Below are 16,501 nucleotides of genomic sequence, written 5' to 3' on the forward strand. Positions count from 1 at the left end.
CTCTTCACAGCTGTTCAGAGCCTGGGACTGGTGACTGGGCTCTGTGATCCCTGATAGGAACTCACCATCTGTGTCCTTTCTGCTGTGGCAAGGTCCTCTGAGCAAGGACCTGTGTGTTGTATCTGCAGTTGCTTCCTCCCAGGGGTCTCCTCAGTGGTGAAGCCAACATCCTTTGTCCCCATGTGTGTCCTTCAGCTGAGCTGAAGCCCCAGGGCTCAGGGAGGGTCTGGGCAGTCACTAGATGGACCTCATTTGCATGGACAGCTCCTCCTGTGGCAGAGGGTGGAGGAGAAAAGGAGGCCTGGGGCAGCTGAGCCCAGTGTGGGTACTGGGGTCTATGTCACCATGGCTTGGACTCCTCTCCTCCTTACACTCCTGTCTCACTGCACAGGTAGGAACTGGCCTCAAGGACACAGGGTGGCCTCAAAGACTCTTCCCATGCTCAGTATTTTGGGACATTTCCCCCCATTTCTGGTTACATCAGTGACAAGTGTCTGTGTTGGCAGGTTCCCTGTCCCAGCCTGTGGCGACTCAGCCACCCTCCCTCTCTGCATCTCCAGGAACAACAGCCAGGCTCACCTGCACCCTGAGCAGTGGCTTCAATGTGGGAAGCTATTCCATATACTGGTACCAGCAGAAGCCAGGGAGCCCTCCCTGGTATCTCTTGTATTACTACTCAGACTCAAGTACACAGTTGGGATCTGGGGTCCAAAGATGCCTTGGCCAATGCAGAGCTTCTGCTCATCTCTGGGCTGCAGCCTGAGGATGAGGATGACTACTACTGTGCTATATATCCTGGCAGTGGGGGCAACTATCATTATTCACAGTGTCTCAGATAAGGAGGAAGTGAGACAAAATCCCCTGGCCCCACAGACCTTGTCTCTGAGCCTCTTTTATTGAGAAGCTTCTGTGTAGGCTCTTGCAGGGAAGAGTTCTTTATGGTGAGACCTGTCCTTGTGGAGGAAGGAGTGAAACACAGATTATGTTGTTGCCTGAAACAGCACAATGGTCCCAGGAGCACAGGCAAATCAGAGAATAGAGCCCAACCACACACGCCCCATGGTCTGGAGAACACGAACAACTTATAATGGTTTTAAAGGAAAAACCTCAGGATTTCCTTCTTGTTTCCTCTCATTTACTACTGTTGTGAAACAGGAGTGTCTTGTCTATTTCAAATTCTTTTTAGCTGGACAAAGAATCAGTGTCATGACTCAGATTAATAGGAGGAAATAAAGTTTAATAGTGTACATATAAGGAATCCACACACACATGGAAATTCCAAAGACACTCAGGCAAACGAGGTCCATGTTTCCTGAACTACGTGGAAGGAGGTAGGGGTACCTTAATCAACTCAAAGAAATGCACTTCGCAGACAGAAGAAGAAGAGTAGATGATGGGTAAAAAATGTGGGCAGGGCCTCTGGGAAACAGTGGGACACAGAGGACTCTGACCAAACAGATTTTGCAGGGTCGCCCCATCTGCCCCACCTGGTTCACACCCTCGTGCAGCTGTCTGTGGTGCCAGCTCTCTTCCCAGAGAAGGTGCTCCCCCTAAGTTCTTTTAGTCGGTTGAGGAGACATGAAGAGCTTTTCCTGAGTGTGCTGGGCTTCAACTGCTTTTTAACTCATGATAATCTTCATGCCAAAGTGGCCCATTTAGAGGAGGCCTGCCCTTGTGTGCTGCAGTTCTAGTAAGAGGTTGCTATGGCTGAGGTCAACAGGTTACTGTCTGTGTTCTTCTCTTTAATTCTGATGGTTCCCTGTCTTACACTTAGGTCTTTCATCCATTTTGAATTTATTTTTGTATATGGTGTAAGAACGTGGTCCAATCATTCTTCTGCATGTTGCTGTCCGGCTCACCTCACAGCATTTGTTCAAGACACTGTCTTTTCCCACTGGGTATTCTTTCTTGCTTTGTCCAACATGAGCTAGTGTATAGTGTCCTGGACTTCACACTTTCCAGACTTTTCTGTGGCCCTAAGCGTTATAGTCATCTTGTGCTCACCCAGCCTTCATCAGCGTCACAGTCCAGGTAGTAGAATCCTCATGAGTAGGAAATCCTGTGACATTTAGTGTAACTGGGTTCCTATCACCAGGGCAGGATATGCCAAGAACAGTTGTTCTTCTGGGATGAGTTATGCTCAGGAGGAGTCTCTGTCCCCATGGGCAACCAAACCCCTGGGCATCTCTGGGCTCCAGTTAGTGCCTGAGGCTGATCAATGCACTGATTCTGGAACAACAACCTCAGTGTTGCTCCCACGGAGCTCAAGGCTCGGGAGGACATGAGGCACACACTGTGGGTTTTCAACCAAAAACTAAAAATTATATCTTTGTAGCACCTTGGTGGCTCAGTCAGGTAAGCATTTGACTTCAGCTCTGGTCATGATCTCACAGTCCATGATTTCGAGCCCTGCATCAGGCTCTGTGCAGACAGCTCAAAGCCTGGAGCCTGCTTTAGATTCTGTGTCTCCTTCTCTCTCTGCCTGTCTCCTGCTCACACTCAGTCTCTCTCTTAAGATAAAATAAAAACGTAAAAAAAAATTAAAACTCATATCTTTTCTATTATTTTTTCATCCATTTTCAACTATTATTTAAATTCTTATTCTCTCTACAGTAACACGGATCTGTGAAAATGTACTCATGACTGTACCTGCATCTTCCCATTGCCAGTGTCATTGAGTTTAAATCATTCTTCCTGAGATGATTTTTTTGTTTAAAATCATGCACATTTATTTTAAGTCAACAGTTGTCCAAGTGGTAACAGACACCAAAAGTCTGCAACGCGGTCCCTGTCCGAGCACCTGCAGCTGTCACTCCTTCCCTCCTAGAACTTCCTGCAGGTTTGTCCTTAGTGCTCGTAGGTTTCTGCCATACATAGCCTCACTTGTCAGGGCTCTTGCAGAATTGGGTCTATGTGCTTGCAGAACAGATACCAGAAGGGACTCAGTGAGCACAGTGTGTGGAGGACTGTTTTCTAAGCTGGTAGAAATAGAGGCAGATGACCAAGGCTTTTAGGGCTTAACCCTTCTAGGAATGCACATGAGGAATTTTACCCACAACTTAGAGAGAAGGGCTCCCTGTCTCCTCAGTGCTCAGGGGACTTCTGAGAAAGGAGAACTCTGAAACCAGAGAGGAATCAGGGAAGAGGAAGAAACTCTGAAAAGGAAAAGAGACTGTATGTCGAGAGACAAAGAACCCATACCTGAGTCTCAAAGTGCAATTGATTGATCTGGGTCATGGGCTGAGTGGTCAATAATTGTGATGTTTCTGAGCTAGGCACTCCAAATAAAAAGTGAAGTCAATGTCCACAGACGGTGGAAGCCATTCCCTCAGGAGTGGAAGATCATATTTTGGTGGGGGTGATTCTAAGCCTCTCCTTAATAAATATTGCAGACAGACCTGACATACCTGCATTTGGAGTCTTATCATAATTGCAGGACACCCCTCTGTAATTACCATAAGGACCCAAGGACTCAGATGGGTCCTTCCAGCCCACTCTACAAGACACACACCAGGAAGAGGAGGTGGGGGTGTGGGTAGTGACAAGAATGAGGTGTTCCTCCTCTGGGAATTTAGAAGGATGAGAGAGATCCTGTGGATCTGCCTCCCTGTAGTTGGAGGCCTGGAGTGTGCAGGTGGGGTGAGAGGTTCTGGGTTTTCTCCATATCCACTTCTTTGTGATACCCATCGTTCCAGGCACTACAGTCTGATCGGATACTCACACTCATGTCCCTTCATGAGGAAACCTGAGCTCACCAACAAACACATTGTCACTGTCCTCAGCCCTCCCTGACATATCTACATGGAAAGAAAAACAGGCACTGTTGTGTCAAAAATATATACAGATCCCTAATGGGACCCTGAGAAGGGGATAGGGCGTCACTAACACACACGCCACAGGAAAGATGAAGGGACTGAGCCCAGAGACAGGCTGGACTGAGGGACTCTGCCTTCACGACTCCTCTCACCCATCTGTACATGGGGATGGTGCCCAGGGTTCTGTCCCAGCACTTGTCCTTCCTACACGTCCACACCCACACTGCTCCCCACGTGTGGACACAGCCTCAGCCACAGTCACTGCTTGCTGCCACACACAGTCAGAATCCACAGTTTCTGCACTTGGAATTCAGTGTTCCTACTTGCTTCCCAGATCTTCAACTATTTTACTAATACGGAACCATCTCCTTATCTAATGCTCACCTGCTGTAAACGGCAGCACCATCTGATGGGTCAGTCAGAACAGGAACCCCTAGTTCACAGTATCCTCTTCCTCCTTCTCTCCCTGAGTTCCTTCTGCTCCACAGTCCTGAGCATCTCCTGTGAGCACAGCCTCCTCTGTCTCCACCTTTTGTTTTCCTGTCTCAGTTGTTCTTCCCTTGACCACAAATGTTCTCCACTATCTTGTCAGCCTCTCACATCACAGTGTATCCATGTTGTTTCAATCAGACCCTACATGGTGCTTCCCAGTTAACAGGGCACAGCTGGACTCTGCTGACACAGGTGTGGACATTAACCTCAGGACACTGAAGAACCCCCGGGTGGACATGGTACCAGCACCGGGCACAAGGCGTCTCCCAGGGCCCTGCAGGAGGACCCTCATGGCTGGGAGATCCCTGTGGACTCACGGTTGGGCAAAGGCTGACCTGCCCCTGTGCTCCCTGATGAGACCTAGCAGCCTGGGAGTTTCCTGGTCAGGATCCTGTGGTTCTTCTCAAAGCTGCTCCCTCCACTCCCTCTGCGTTCCATTAGGAACAGGCCCAGCCCTTTCCCTCTTCTCTCCAAGGTCCCCTCAGCTCCTGAATCAGTGATCACGTGGAGTCTGAGAGAGTCTGAAGGGGGTACAAATTTGCATAAACACTTCCATCATTTCCTGGAGACCCTAAGCCAATTAGACAAGCTTGGGACAACCCAACCCAACTGTGGAGGTTAGGGGCTGTATCCACATGGACTGGAATACTGTCCTCCTTCTGCCCCTCCCTCTCTGCTCAGGTAGGGTCAATATCACACTGCTTGCTGGGTGAGCAGCAAGACATTCTCAGTCCATAAGACCAAGAAACTTCCAGCTTCAATTCCCCATCACCTATGAGTGTCTGTGTTTGCAGGTTACATGTTCCAGCCTATGCTAATCCAGCCACCCTCCGTCTCTGCATCTCCAGGAACAACTGCCAGACTTACCTGCACCCTAGGCTGGGCCAGGAGTCTTGTTTGGTATAACACCTTCTGGTACCAGCAGAAGGCAGGGAGTTTCCCTGGTCTTTCCTGCCCTACTGCTCAGATTCATACAAGCAGATGGTACCTGGGGTCCCCAGTCATGTGTCTGGACTGAAAGATGCCTCCACTGATACAGCAATTTGCTCATGTCAGGGCTGTAGCCTGAGGATGAGGCTGACTATTACTGTGCTCCAGCTCATGACAGTCTGAGTGGATGTCTTTATTAACAGTGCCTAAGATAAGGAGGACGTGATACAGGATCTCTGGGCCCACAGACCTTAGCCTCAATATCTTTTCACTGAGAAACTTACATGGACACACTTCCAAAGGTTTCATAACTATAGGAAGGTCTATCCCTGAATAGAGGACACAGAAATACCTAGATTATGCCTGTAAAGTGGGACAGCACAGCATCCCAGGAGGAAGCTGTGAATGACATAACACAGCCCAACTGCACATCATCATGGGGTCTGGACAATGAACAGGTATAAACACTGTGTATGCAACTAAACCTGTTGCACAGCAAACATTCTTCGACATGTCATTGTTACCACTGTGTCCCATAAAGTGTGACCTCTTGTCATTACTGATATATCCATGTATCCACAGTTGATATATTGACAGTAATCTTGGTAACAGACACAATCTCCTCTCTCTGAACCAGCTACATGTGAACCTGGACCAGACTCTACAGACTCTCCCTGACAACACCCCCATACACACACACCCTCCCTCCTCTTCTCCCCTCTGTTCCTGTGTCCCTCAGGGTCAGTATCTCCCCCTGGCTCTTCAGGTCTTAACTGTGTATTCACATCAGGATTTCAGAGAAATTTGAAAGTAATCCTGCTTCATTTTCCAGTCTCCAGGATCCATCTCTAGGGAGAATGACCAGAATACAGGGAAGTGTTAACCCATCTGCTTTCAAAGGTGACCTAATTGCCTAATAAATCTTCCTCCAGCAGAAATGGTGTTTAAGACACTGAGTTTTAAATGCAGAATCTTCAGAAAGAAAGCCCTCCTTCAGTGAGTGTAGAAGCCTAAGGGGAAGAAAGGTCTACCTGGCCTCATTTTGGGACACACACACACACACACACACACCCCTCATCTCTATGAGTGTATAGTGTCCTGGACTCTGCAATTCCCAGCCTTCTCTTGTCCCACCATAAGCCAACCTGCACTCACCCAGGTGTCCTCAGCATCACAATCTAGGAAGTAGAATCCCCATCAGCTGGAAACTCAGTGACATTGAGTGTCACTGGGGTCCTGTCACCACGGTAAGATGTGCCAGGAACACCAGCTTCCCTGGCAGGAGGCTGATGTTTAGGAATCCCTTGGTGAGTCTCTATCCCAGTGAACAGCTCAGCTTCTGAATATCTCTGGACTCCAGTCAGTGCTTGAGGCTGATCAGTATATTGATTCTGGGACAACAGTCTCATTGTTGCTCCCACAGAGCTCAGGCCTATGGGGTCAAGAGACATACATGCTGGGTTCTTTCAGGGCTGGGCTGTCACTCCCTCAACCCTACAGTGACACTTCCAGCCAGGATGCACCTATGCTGAAACATCTGTCCCAACCCAGGACCACAGGGCCTGTAACCTCAGGGACACAGTTTCCCTTATCTCTACCCCACCTGGAGTCATATGTGGGATGTTTGAAAGAATTTTCTGGCTCAATTTGGCCTTGGGTAATGAAAATTCATTCTTCTAGTCACAAATGAGTAACTTTTTTTTTTTTTTATCCTGAACATGCTTGACACAAGACACAGTGACTATTGCTTTCTGCACCCCTGAGATGGGTTTGACTTCTAGTCAGTCCATCCTGGAAGCTCTGTGTGTGGCAATTCCATCGCTGAGATTGGTCTAAAGTTCAAAAGACCAGGCTTCTCATGATGTTTCCTTGGGCACCATTTTGGACTTTCTTACTTTTATTGCAGGACAAGACCTAATATACAAACTGATGATTAAAAGAAATAATAAATAAAATGATTCAGAAACAAGTTTAGAGACTCCTTTCAACCATGAACTAAAAGTCATGTATTTCCATTATTTATGATCCATTTTATCAACTACAATTTCAATCCATATTCTCTCTACAGTAAGTACAGATCTGTGAAAACACACTGGTAATCTTCCTATTGACAGTATCATTGAGTTTAAATCATTCTTCCTGAGTTGATTTTTTTTTTGTATAAAATCACCTACATTGATTTTTAAGTCAACAGTTGTCTAAGTGGTGACGGACACATAAAGTCTGCAACAAAGTCCCTGTCAGAGCACCTGCAGCTGTCACTCCTTCCCTCTACAACTTCTTGCAGGTTTGCCCTTTGTGCTCTGAGGTCACTGGCACACACAGGGCTTCTGCAGACTGTGTCTGTGTGCTTTGAGGACAGATCCTGGGAGGGAATCATGAACCATAGTGTGTAGAGAACTGTTGTTTAAAATAAGCAGAAGTAATGAACACGACAAAGATTTTTAGTACATAATGCCCCTAGGAATACACGTAGTTGCTCTTGCCCATAGCCTGAACAGGAGCTCTCCTTCTCTCCTCAGTACTGCAGGAAGCTCAGAGCAGGAGAGATCTGGAAACCAGGGAGGAAGAACAGAATAAAGGAAGATCACAGAATCCTACACAGAAGAGGCTACATCTCCATTGGTACTAATCATTGCTCTGGACATGATTCTGATCTAAGTGGGATTTTTGTAGAAACACCACCTTAGTCCTGACCCACAAAACATACAGGGAAACATAGGCTGACTCTTCCTGAAGAGTCTGAGTAGAGCTAAAGTCTGGCTTGAGCTTATGAGAAGCTACCACAGGGATACCCGTCCTGGCCCTAGTAATGGGGCAGTGGGCAGAGCAATGGGGGACAGGAGCTCTCTCAAGTGGGCTCTGGTTACCATTTCACACAATGGTGAATATGGACACCAGGGGGCTCAGAGGACCTATTTCTGAGGGTTCAGGGGTGATGAGACCTGAGACCTACCACCTGCACTGTCTGTGCCCTCTGCTTGAGACTCATAGCTGTGACTTCCCCACCACCTGGCCCCACACAGCCACTTCTCTGCCTGCCCCCTGACATCCACAGGCAGAGGGATTTGACTCAGAGCCAGTGAGAGATCAGAGATCAGGGAGCCTCATTTGCATGGAAGGGTCTTCCCTCTCTAAGTGGATGAAAAAGGGACAGATTAAGGGAGGTCTGCTCAGCTGTGGGGCCACAGAAGACAGGATCGGTGATGGTCTCCACCATGGCCTGGTGCTTTCTCCTTCTCACCCTCCTCACTCACTGCACAGGTGACTAGATGGGGGGACAGGGGAAGGGGCTCTGAGAGGACTCGTGGGCCCTGCTTCCACCCTCTTGTGTCTAGACCTCAGAATCACCCTGTCTGCGTCTCTCCCCTTTTCAGGTTCCTGGGCTCAGTCTGGGCTGACTCAGCCATTCTTGGTGTCAGGGTCCCTGGGCCAGAAGGTCACCATATCCTGCACTGGGAGAAGCTCCAACATTGGTGGTAATTCTGTGAGCTGGTACCAACAAGTCCCAGGAACAGCCCTCAAAACCATCATCTATGGTACGAGCAGCCGACCATCAGGGGTCCCTGATCGATTCTCTGGCTCCAAGTCTGGCACTTCAGCCTCCCTTACCATCAAGGGCTACAGGCTGAGGATGAGGCTGATTATTATTGTGTAACATGGGACAATAGTCTTTGTGGTCCCACAGAGTTCCAGGCCTGTGGGGAAGTGAGGCAAAAACCTGCTGTCCCCACAGTGATGGGCTTTCTTTGTGCAGCCCCTATCTTCTGCCAAGACAGCAGTTTTCTTTTTTGTTTGGCCTAAAACTGAGGCCCAAAACCAAACCCAATGAACCTTCTCTATTATATGTCCTTGTCCTCTCAATTCTGTCCCCAAAGCCTGTCCTAGTAGGCACACATTTTATCTTTTATGAAAACTGAACAGAAATTCCTGGATATTGTGAGGTTATCCTGGGACAGAGTCCCTGAGGATTGTGCCTGTCTGCTGGGGCTGCCATAACTTCATACCACACACTGACTGGGTAAATCAAAAGATATTTATTTTCCCACAGTACTGGAGGTTTAACGTCCAAGTTCACTGTGATTTCAATTTGGTTTCCCCTGAAGTTTCTCTACTTGGCTTTCAGATGGCTACATTCCTCCTGGGTCCTCATGTGGCATTTCCATGTGGCTCACCCATCGTGTCTCTACCTCTTCTATAAAGACACCAGCCCTATTTGTTAGGGCACAAGCCTTATAACCTCATTTATCCATTTTTACATCCTTTGATGTCTTATCTCAAACAGTCACAATGTGGGTTAGGGTCTCCATACAGGAATCTGAGGGGACACAGGTCAGTGCATATCAAAGCCCCAGGAACAAACCAGGGACACAGAGTATAGCTGTGTATGACTCAGGATAGTCAACTGTCCACATGATATACATGTACGGCATTGACCAAACCCTCACTACATGACCTATGTGGGCTTGAGGCTCAGATCACAGTGTGGAAATGACAGGAGGGTCTACATGCTCAGAAAGCTGACACTGTCTTGGGAAAGAAAGAGGACACATAAACAAAACATATCTTGTCTCACACTGACTTCCCACATGGGGAAAATGTGTCTGCAAGCCCAGGTAATGTCCACACAACATAATCTCTGGATAACAGAGACTAGCCCTTACTGACCCACTGATAAGGAACCCTTGTTTTCAGGATGACTGGATCAAATACCCCACCATCTGCCCTGACACCATCATGGCAACCAGGAAGGAGATACCTATTGCTTTGGGTAACACAGTAACTGTCTGGGACCTGGACTCACTGACTAACCATGTAGTTGGGAGATTTGGGGTCCAAATAGAAGAAGAAAATGATGGAAGCTTCACCAAAGAAGTCCCCACTATCTGTATCATCTTCTTTCCAACCTCTGTGTAATTCAGGTTGGAGCATGGATTGTGGACAATCTGCACATAGGACACAGGGCCGGGTCTTTATGTCTCATAAAACTACATCTCAGCCCCCTGACCCTGATCAACTCCAGCCCAACACATACTCACTCGAAGGCATGAGGTTCTGACCTGAAATGCAAGCAGTCCTATGAGAAATAGAAACATAAAACATATTCCTGATATGAAGGCCTCCTCTTCCCAGAAGTTTTTAGAAAGAAAAAGTTTTCCAGATACCTTAATGGTAAACATTTCCAGACCACCCCACACCTGAGACCTTCTTCTTTGCTGTTACTCTGTCAGGTGAGGAACAGACTCAGGGGCCAGTCCAGGAACCACTCCTTTTGTCCCCACACTCCATTCGGGGCTGCTCCTTCCTCCAGGCTCCCTGGATCACCTCTGTGTCATTGCTGAGTGTCCCCACCTCACAAGGTCCTGGTCACAGGGAGTGAGATCATAGTCTGCCTGATTCTAATTCCACTGTGACTCTGACCAACTGGGACACAAAACCTGATATTAAGAGTCACAACTGAGCTCTGCTGGTGTTTCCTTAACTTGGACTCTCCTTGTCAGTGTCCCACGGGAATGTTCTTTCTCTATCCATTAATGCCATATTATGTCTTGGGTCATTTCTTTTCCCAAATTTCACTCTCCCTCTTTTCCCTCCTCCCGTTTCCACTTATCAGTTCATGAACATAAACAGTCATCTCCTAACTGTTGTCTCAATAATGTGTCTGTGGGGCGCATTTCAGGAAAAAACAGAGGGTGAGCAAAGAAGAGTTTACTTCCTAGGAATCACTCCAGGACATGAGAAAAGTCATTCTGCACTTAAAGATTTCAGACTCAAGTGGCTTTTGTCTCTCATAAAAATACTATTCTCTCCTGCTGGATTTGGGGGTGTATTTTCAGACTATGATGACCAAGGAGACATCACTGTCAGTGTCTCCAGGAGGGATGGTCACAAATACCTGTGCTTTTAGCTCTGGATTAATCTCTACAAATAACTACCCCAGCTGATACCAGCAGACCCAGGAATGGGCTCTGTGCACCCTTTTCTACCAGATAAGCAAATATTCATCTGATTTCCATGATGGCTTCTCCAAGTCCATTTCTAGGATCAAAGCCACACTCACATCTAAGAGGCGTAGCCCCAGGACGTGGCTGACTGTCATTGTATGAAGTATGTCGGTAGTGACATTCCACAAGGATCTAAATTTATGGAGTAGTGAAATATGAACCTCCTCATGGGCTCAGCCTGGCTCAGCCTTTAGAGGTAGGAGAGAAAACTAAGAGGGAGTAGTCAACATCACCCATGGGAAGGCAAGCTCCTTGGCCCCATTCTCCTGTCTGGTGGTTCATAGCCATGTGTTCCCATCCCCATTGTCTCAGGGTGAGTCCATTTCCCAGTGTGACCCTACAAGACTGTGCTTCCTCTTTCCTTCTCTGCTGGTGGTGATGAGGAGGGTGTCCACCTCCCAAATACATGAACAAGCACTGAGTCTCTGAGACCTCATTGTTCTCTCTGAGAAGCTTCTTATTCAAATGACATTAACAGTCCTGTTCTCATTTATTAATTTAATTACAGAGACCTAATTAATATTGAGCATTTCGTCATCTGTACAGACATGAGCTGGGTCCATAGCACCTCTGCTCCACATGCCTGATGCTTCTAGTCTGCATGCAATGAAGATCATGAAGGAGAGAAATAGGTGGGAAAGTTCGAGTGTTACTGTTGTCTGAGATACTCATACTTTTCACCTCTTCAGCTTTAGTGCATAATTTAATAGTGTAAAGTAAAGTAAAAATTTCTCAAAACAAAATATTAACACTGTGGTAGAATAAAAAATTACCTATTCATTTGGAAAGGATTTTATATCTGAGAAATCAATCAATATATGTCAGGAACTTGGATCATCCCAAGTACACGAGTATTTGAGAATTGACAGTGAACAGACTGTCTGACTGACACCAACATCATTTACACCCAGTGCTGTAATTTTACTAGTGGGCAGGAGCGGGTAATGTGGGCCTCCCTCAGAGTCAGGACAGTGGGGTTCATCTGTTGTGTAATCCCCCAAATTTGCCAGAGCTGGGGCATTGGTGCCCATGTGTGTCAGTAGGGTCTCAGCAGCTGTTTCCCCTCAGGCTGGGCAGAGTGTCCTGCTCTCAGGTGAGTGGCAGTTCCCATTAGTTGTTTTTTCCTTTGCACCTCTCATGGGACAAACCCTGACACTCTCCCTCAGACTCTAGTTGTCTAAGAACTAAGCTCTTCTCTTCTGTGAGGCCTTTGGAAAGGGCATAAGACAGACCAAGGGCAGCCCAGCCCCAGCTCTGTGGCCTAAGAAGCGGTTATCTTACCATGGCATGGACCCTTTTCCTCCTTGTGCTCCTTTGTCACTGCACAGTTAGGGACAGGACCCAATGCCCCAAGGTGGGCTTCTAGCCTGAGTCAAATCCTTCTGGCCTAGGTACCTAATCAAGTGCAATTTGTCTGTTCTCTTCATTCTGCTGTATCTGGATTTGCAAGTTCCTTGTCCCAGCCTGTGCTGACCCAGGCGCCCTTCGTCTGCACTTCTTGGAGCACCTGTCAGACTCACGTGTACCCTCAGCAGCGGCTTAAGTGTTGTGGCTACCACATATATGGGTACCAGAAGCTGGGATCCCTCCCTCCGTGTCTACTTAGGTTGTACTCAGACTCAAATAAAAACCAGGGCTCCGGGGTCCCCAGCTGCTTCTCTGGATCCAAAGATGCCCCAGCCAATTGGGGCTTCTGCTCATCTCTGGGCTGCAGCCTGAGGATGAGGTTCATTATTACTGTGTAACAGAACATAGCAGTGGCAGCAGCTACACTTATGCACAGTCTCACATAATGAGGAAGTCAGACAAAATCCCCTTGGTCTACAGACCTTGTGTCTGAGCCTCATTTCATTGAGAAACTTACCTGGAGACCTGCTATGGGCACTCTTCTGTGGAAAGATCTCTTCTTGAAAAGAGAAAGACACATCCACATGCTATGCCTGTAAAGTGAGACAGCACAGGGCCTCCTAGGAAGACACTGATGGGTGAGGAGGTATCAGAGCACAACTGCACATCCCCAGGGGTCTGGAGAAGATGAACAGGAATAAACACTGTGTCTAAAAGGAATCTGCTGCCCAGCAAACATTCACCAGTGTCATCACTCCCTCAAATATTCCAGTAACATCTCCAGCCAGGATGGACCTCTGCTGAAAAGTTTGTCCTTCAATCACAGGGCCTGTGACCTCAAGGACACAGTGTCCCTATCTCCACCTCACCTGGATTCAGATGTGGGATCTTGGACAGAAACCTCTAGGTCAAGTTGGCCTTGAGTGATAGAAATGCATATGTCTAGTCATGAGTGGATGAATGAACAATTTATCTTGAACATAGTGGGCACAAAAACATAGTCCAGACCAGTGCACACCTCAGAGATAAGTCTGACCCCTAATCAATCCATCCTGGAAGTTGTGTTCAGTAATTCCATCACTGAGATGACTCTGAAGTTCATACAAACAGGTTTCTCTTGGTATTTTCCTGGACACCATGTTGGGCCCTCCTACTTCTACTTGCAGGATCAGACCAACTATATAAAATGCAAGATGATGATGATGATGATGATGATACATCAAATAATTTAGAAACAACTTTATAGACCCCTATTCAAACCAGAACTAGACTAAGGCATTTATTTTGCCATCCGTTTTTTCAACTACTATTTCAGTCCATATTCTCTGAGCAATACACACGAACCTGTGAAAATACACTGGTGAACGTACCTGCATCTTCACAATGACATTGTCCGTACACTTAAATCATTCCTACAGGGCTGAATTTTGTATAAAATCACACACATTTATTTTAAGGTAACAGTTGTCTAAGTGTTGACAGACACATAAACTCTGTAACAAGGTCCCTGTCAGAGCACCTGAGCTGTCACTCCTTCCCTCCTAGAACTTCCTGCAGGTTTGCCCTTTGTGCTCTAAGGTCAATGTCACACACAAGCTCCTGCAGACTGTGTCTGTGTACTGGGAGGACAGATCCTAGGAGGGAATCATGAACCACAGTGTATGGAGAACTGTTGTTTCACAGAGGTGAAGGTAGTGACAGATGACAAAGATGTTCAGTGTGTAAGCCCTCTAGGAATGCACACGAGGGCTTCTACCTACAATCTAGAGAGAGCGATTCCCTGACTCCTCAGTGCTGATGGAACTTCTGAATAAAGAGAACTCTGAAACCAGAGAGGAACCAGGGAAGAGGAAAGAAATCATCCTCCTGCACAGAACTGACCATGTGTCAATGTGGACATGTCACTGCTCGGGCCCTGATCCCCATCTGTGTGGCTGTACAAGAGTTACTACCCCAGTCCTGTCCCATAAACCACCATGGGAGCCATGGAGAGACTCACTATGTCTATTCTACTCACTGAGTAGAGCACAGTGTCTCCTGAGGTGATGTGAGGCCACATAAGGGAACACCTGGCCTGGCCTGAAAGACCAGTGGGGAGGCAAGAACTCTGATGGGCTTTGGTCACCATGTCACACAATGCAGTGTTTGTGTGTGGACACCAGGGGGTGTGCATCACCTTGTCTGAAGGGTCAAGGATGATCAGAGCTGGGATCTGCCACCTGACACTGCCTGTGCCCTCTGCTCAGGGCTCACAGCTGTGACTTCCCCACCCACTAGCCCACTGGAGCCACTCCTTTGCCCATCCCCCTGATATCTTCAGGTAGAGTGAGCTGATCCAGGGCCAGCGAAGTGTCTGAGAGCTGAGGGTCTCATTTGCATGGATGGGCCCTCCCTCTCTCAGAGGATGAAAAGGAGGAGGAACAGATCAGGGGAGGTCTGCTCAGCTGTGGGCCCACAGAAGGCAGGATCAGTGATGACCTCCACCATGGCCTGGTCCCCTCTCCTGCTCACCCTCCTCATTCACTGCACAGGTGACTCTATGCAAGGATAGGAGAAGGGGTCCTTGGAGGACTCGTGGGACCTTATTCTTTCTCTTGTCTCTAGACCACATCATCACTGTCTCTTTTTCTTTCCCACTTCCAGGATCTTGGGCCCAGTCTGTGCTGACTCAGCCTCCATCAGTGACTGGGGCCCTAGGCCAGAAGGTCACCATCTCCTGCACCGGAAGCAGCACCAACATCGGTATTGTTGGTGTGAACTGGTACCAACAGCTCCCAGGAAAGGCCCCTAAACCCCTCATCTATGCTAATAGCAATCGACCCTCTGGGGTCCCTGACAGATTTTCTGGCTCCAAGTCTGGCAACTCAGGCTCTTTGACCATCAGTGGGCTCCAGGCTGAGGATGAGGCTGATTATTACTGCCAGTCTGCTGACACAGTGCTCTAGGCCTGTGGGGAAGTGAGACAAAAACCTGCTGTCCCCTCTGCACTGGGACTTCTTGTCCAGCCCCTAATGGCTGAAGGGGATGAGAACATGCTTGTAGTTCTGCCTCCCTTGGTTGGAGGTCCTGGGGATGTTTAGGTGGGTGTGAGGTTTGGGTTCTTCCCCATCCCCACTTCTTCATGATTCCTCCTGTCTTAGGTACTTCAGCCTGACCTTCAGTGCTCCACACTCATGTACCCTTATGGCTCCTCCTAGCTCCTCCTGTGGTGTGAAAGTCTGGAAACATCTCCACCAAACACACTTCAGGGTAGGCTCAGTCCTTGTGCTCCCTGGAGCATTTACATGATAAAGACAAGGAGGTGCAGATATTACCAAAACATACACCCAGCTCACCACTTGGGACCCAGAACAGAAGGTAGGACGTCACTAACACTCATGCCACAGGACTGATGAAGAGACGGGCACCAGAGCCAGCCTGGCACCATTCTCAGACTCTGCATCCAGGACTCCTCTTACCTGTTCTGTACATGGGGATGGTGCTCAGAGCCCAGTCCCAGGCTCCTGTCCATCCTACACGTCCACCCCTGCACTGGGGGCCGCTCACCATGCCTGGACACCAGCCTCAGCCAGTCACTCTTTGCTGCCACACAAGGTCATGGTTGACCATTTTAGCACTTGGGTTTAGTATTTCTACTTGTTTTGCTGATTGTCAACTATTTTATTAATATAGAACCGTCTCCTTACCTAATACTTGCCTGCAGTAAACAGCAGCACCATCTGATGGGTCAGTCGGAGCAGGAACCCCCAGGTCACACTATACTCTTCCTCCTTCTCTCCCTGAGTTCCTTCTGCTCCACAGTCCTCAGGGTCTCCTGTGAGCTCAGCCTCCTGTGTCTCCACCTCCTGTTTTCCTGTCCCAGCTGCTCTTCCCTGACCACATAGTTTCCTAAGTCCTGCTCTGCTGTGTCCA

General features: G+C 48.0%; 3 gene segments (V, D, J or C); all 3 read left to right on the top strand.

Moving 5' to 3' along the window:
• The first annotated feature begins 345 nt into the window (after window positions 1-345).
• LOC120227879 lies at window positions 346-839 on the top strand. The segment is given in 2 exon segments: window positions 346-391; window positions 507-839. Coding segments are annotated over 2 exon segments (379 nt in total).
• Window positions 840-8,455: 7,616 nt separating this feature from the next.
• LOC120227489 lies at window positions 8,456-8,914 on the top strand. The segment is given in 2 exon segments: window positions 8,456-8,501; window positions 8,615-8,914. Coding segments are annotated over 2 exon segments (327 nt in total).
• A 6,051-nt stretch (window positions 8,915-14,965) lies between these two features.
• Window positions 14,966-15,534, top strand: LOC120227479. The segment is given in 2 exon segments: window positions 14,966-15,120; window positions 15,233-15,534. Coding segments are annotated over 2 exon segments (456 nt in total).
• Window positions 15,535-16,501: the final 967 nt, after the last annotated feature.

Source organism: Hyaena hyaena, unplaced genomic scaffold (genome assembly GCF_003009895.1).
Source record: "Hyaena hyaena isolate Hyena2069 unplaced genomic scaffold, ASM300989v1 scaffold_19, whole genome shotgun sequence".
Classification (NCBI taxonomy): domain Eukaryota; kingdom Metazoa; phylum Chordata; class Mammalia; order Carnivora; family Hyaenidae; genus Hyaena; species Hyaena hyaena.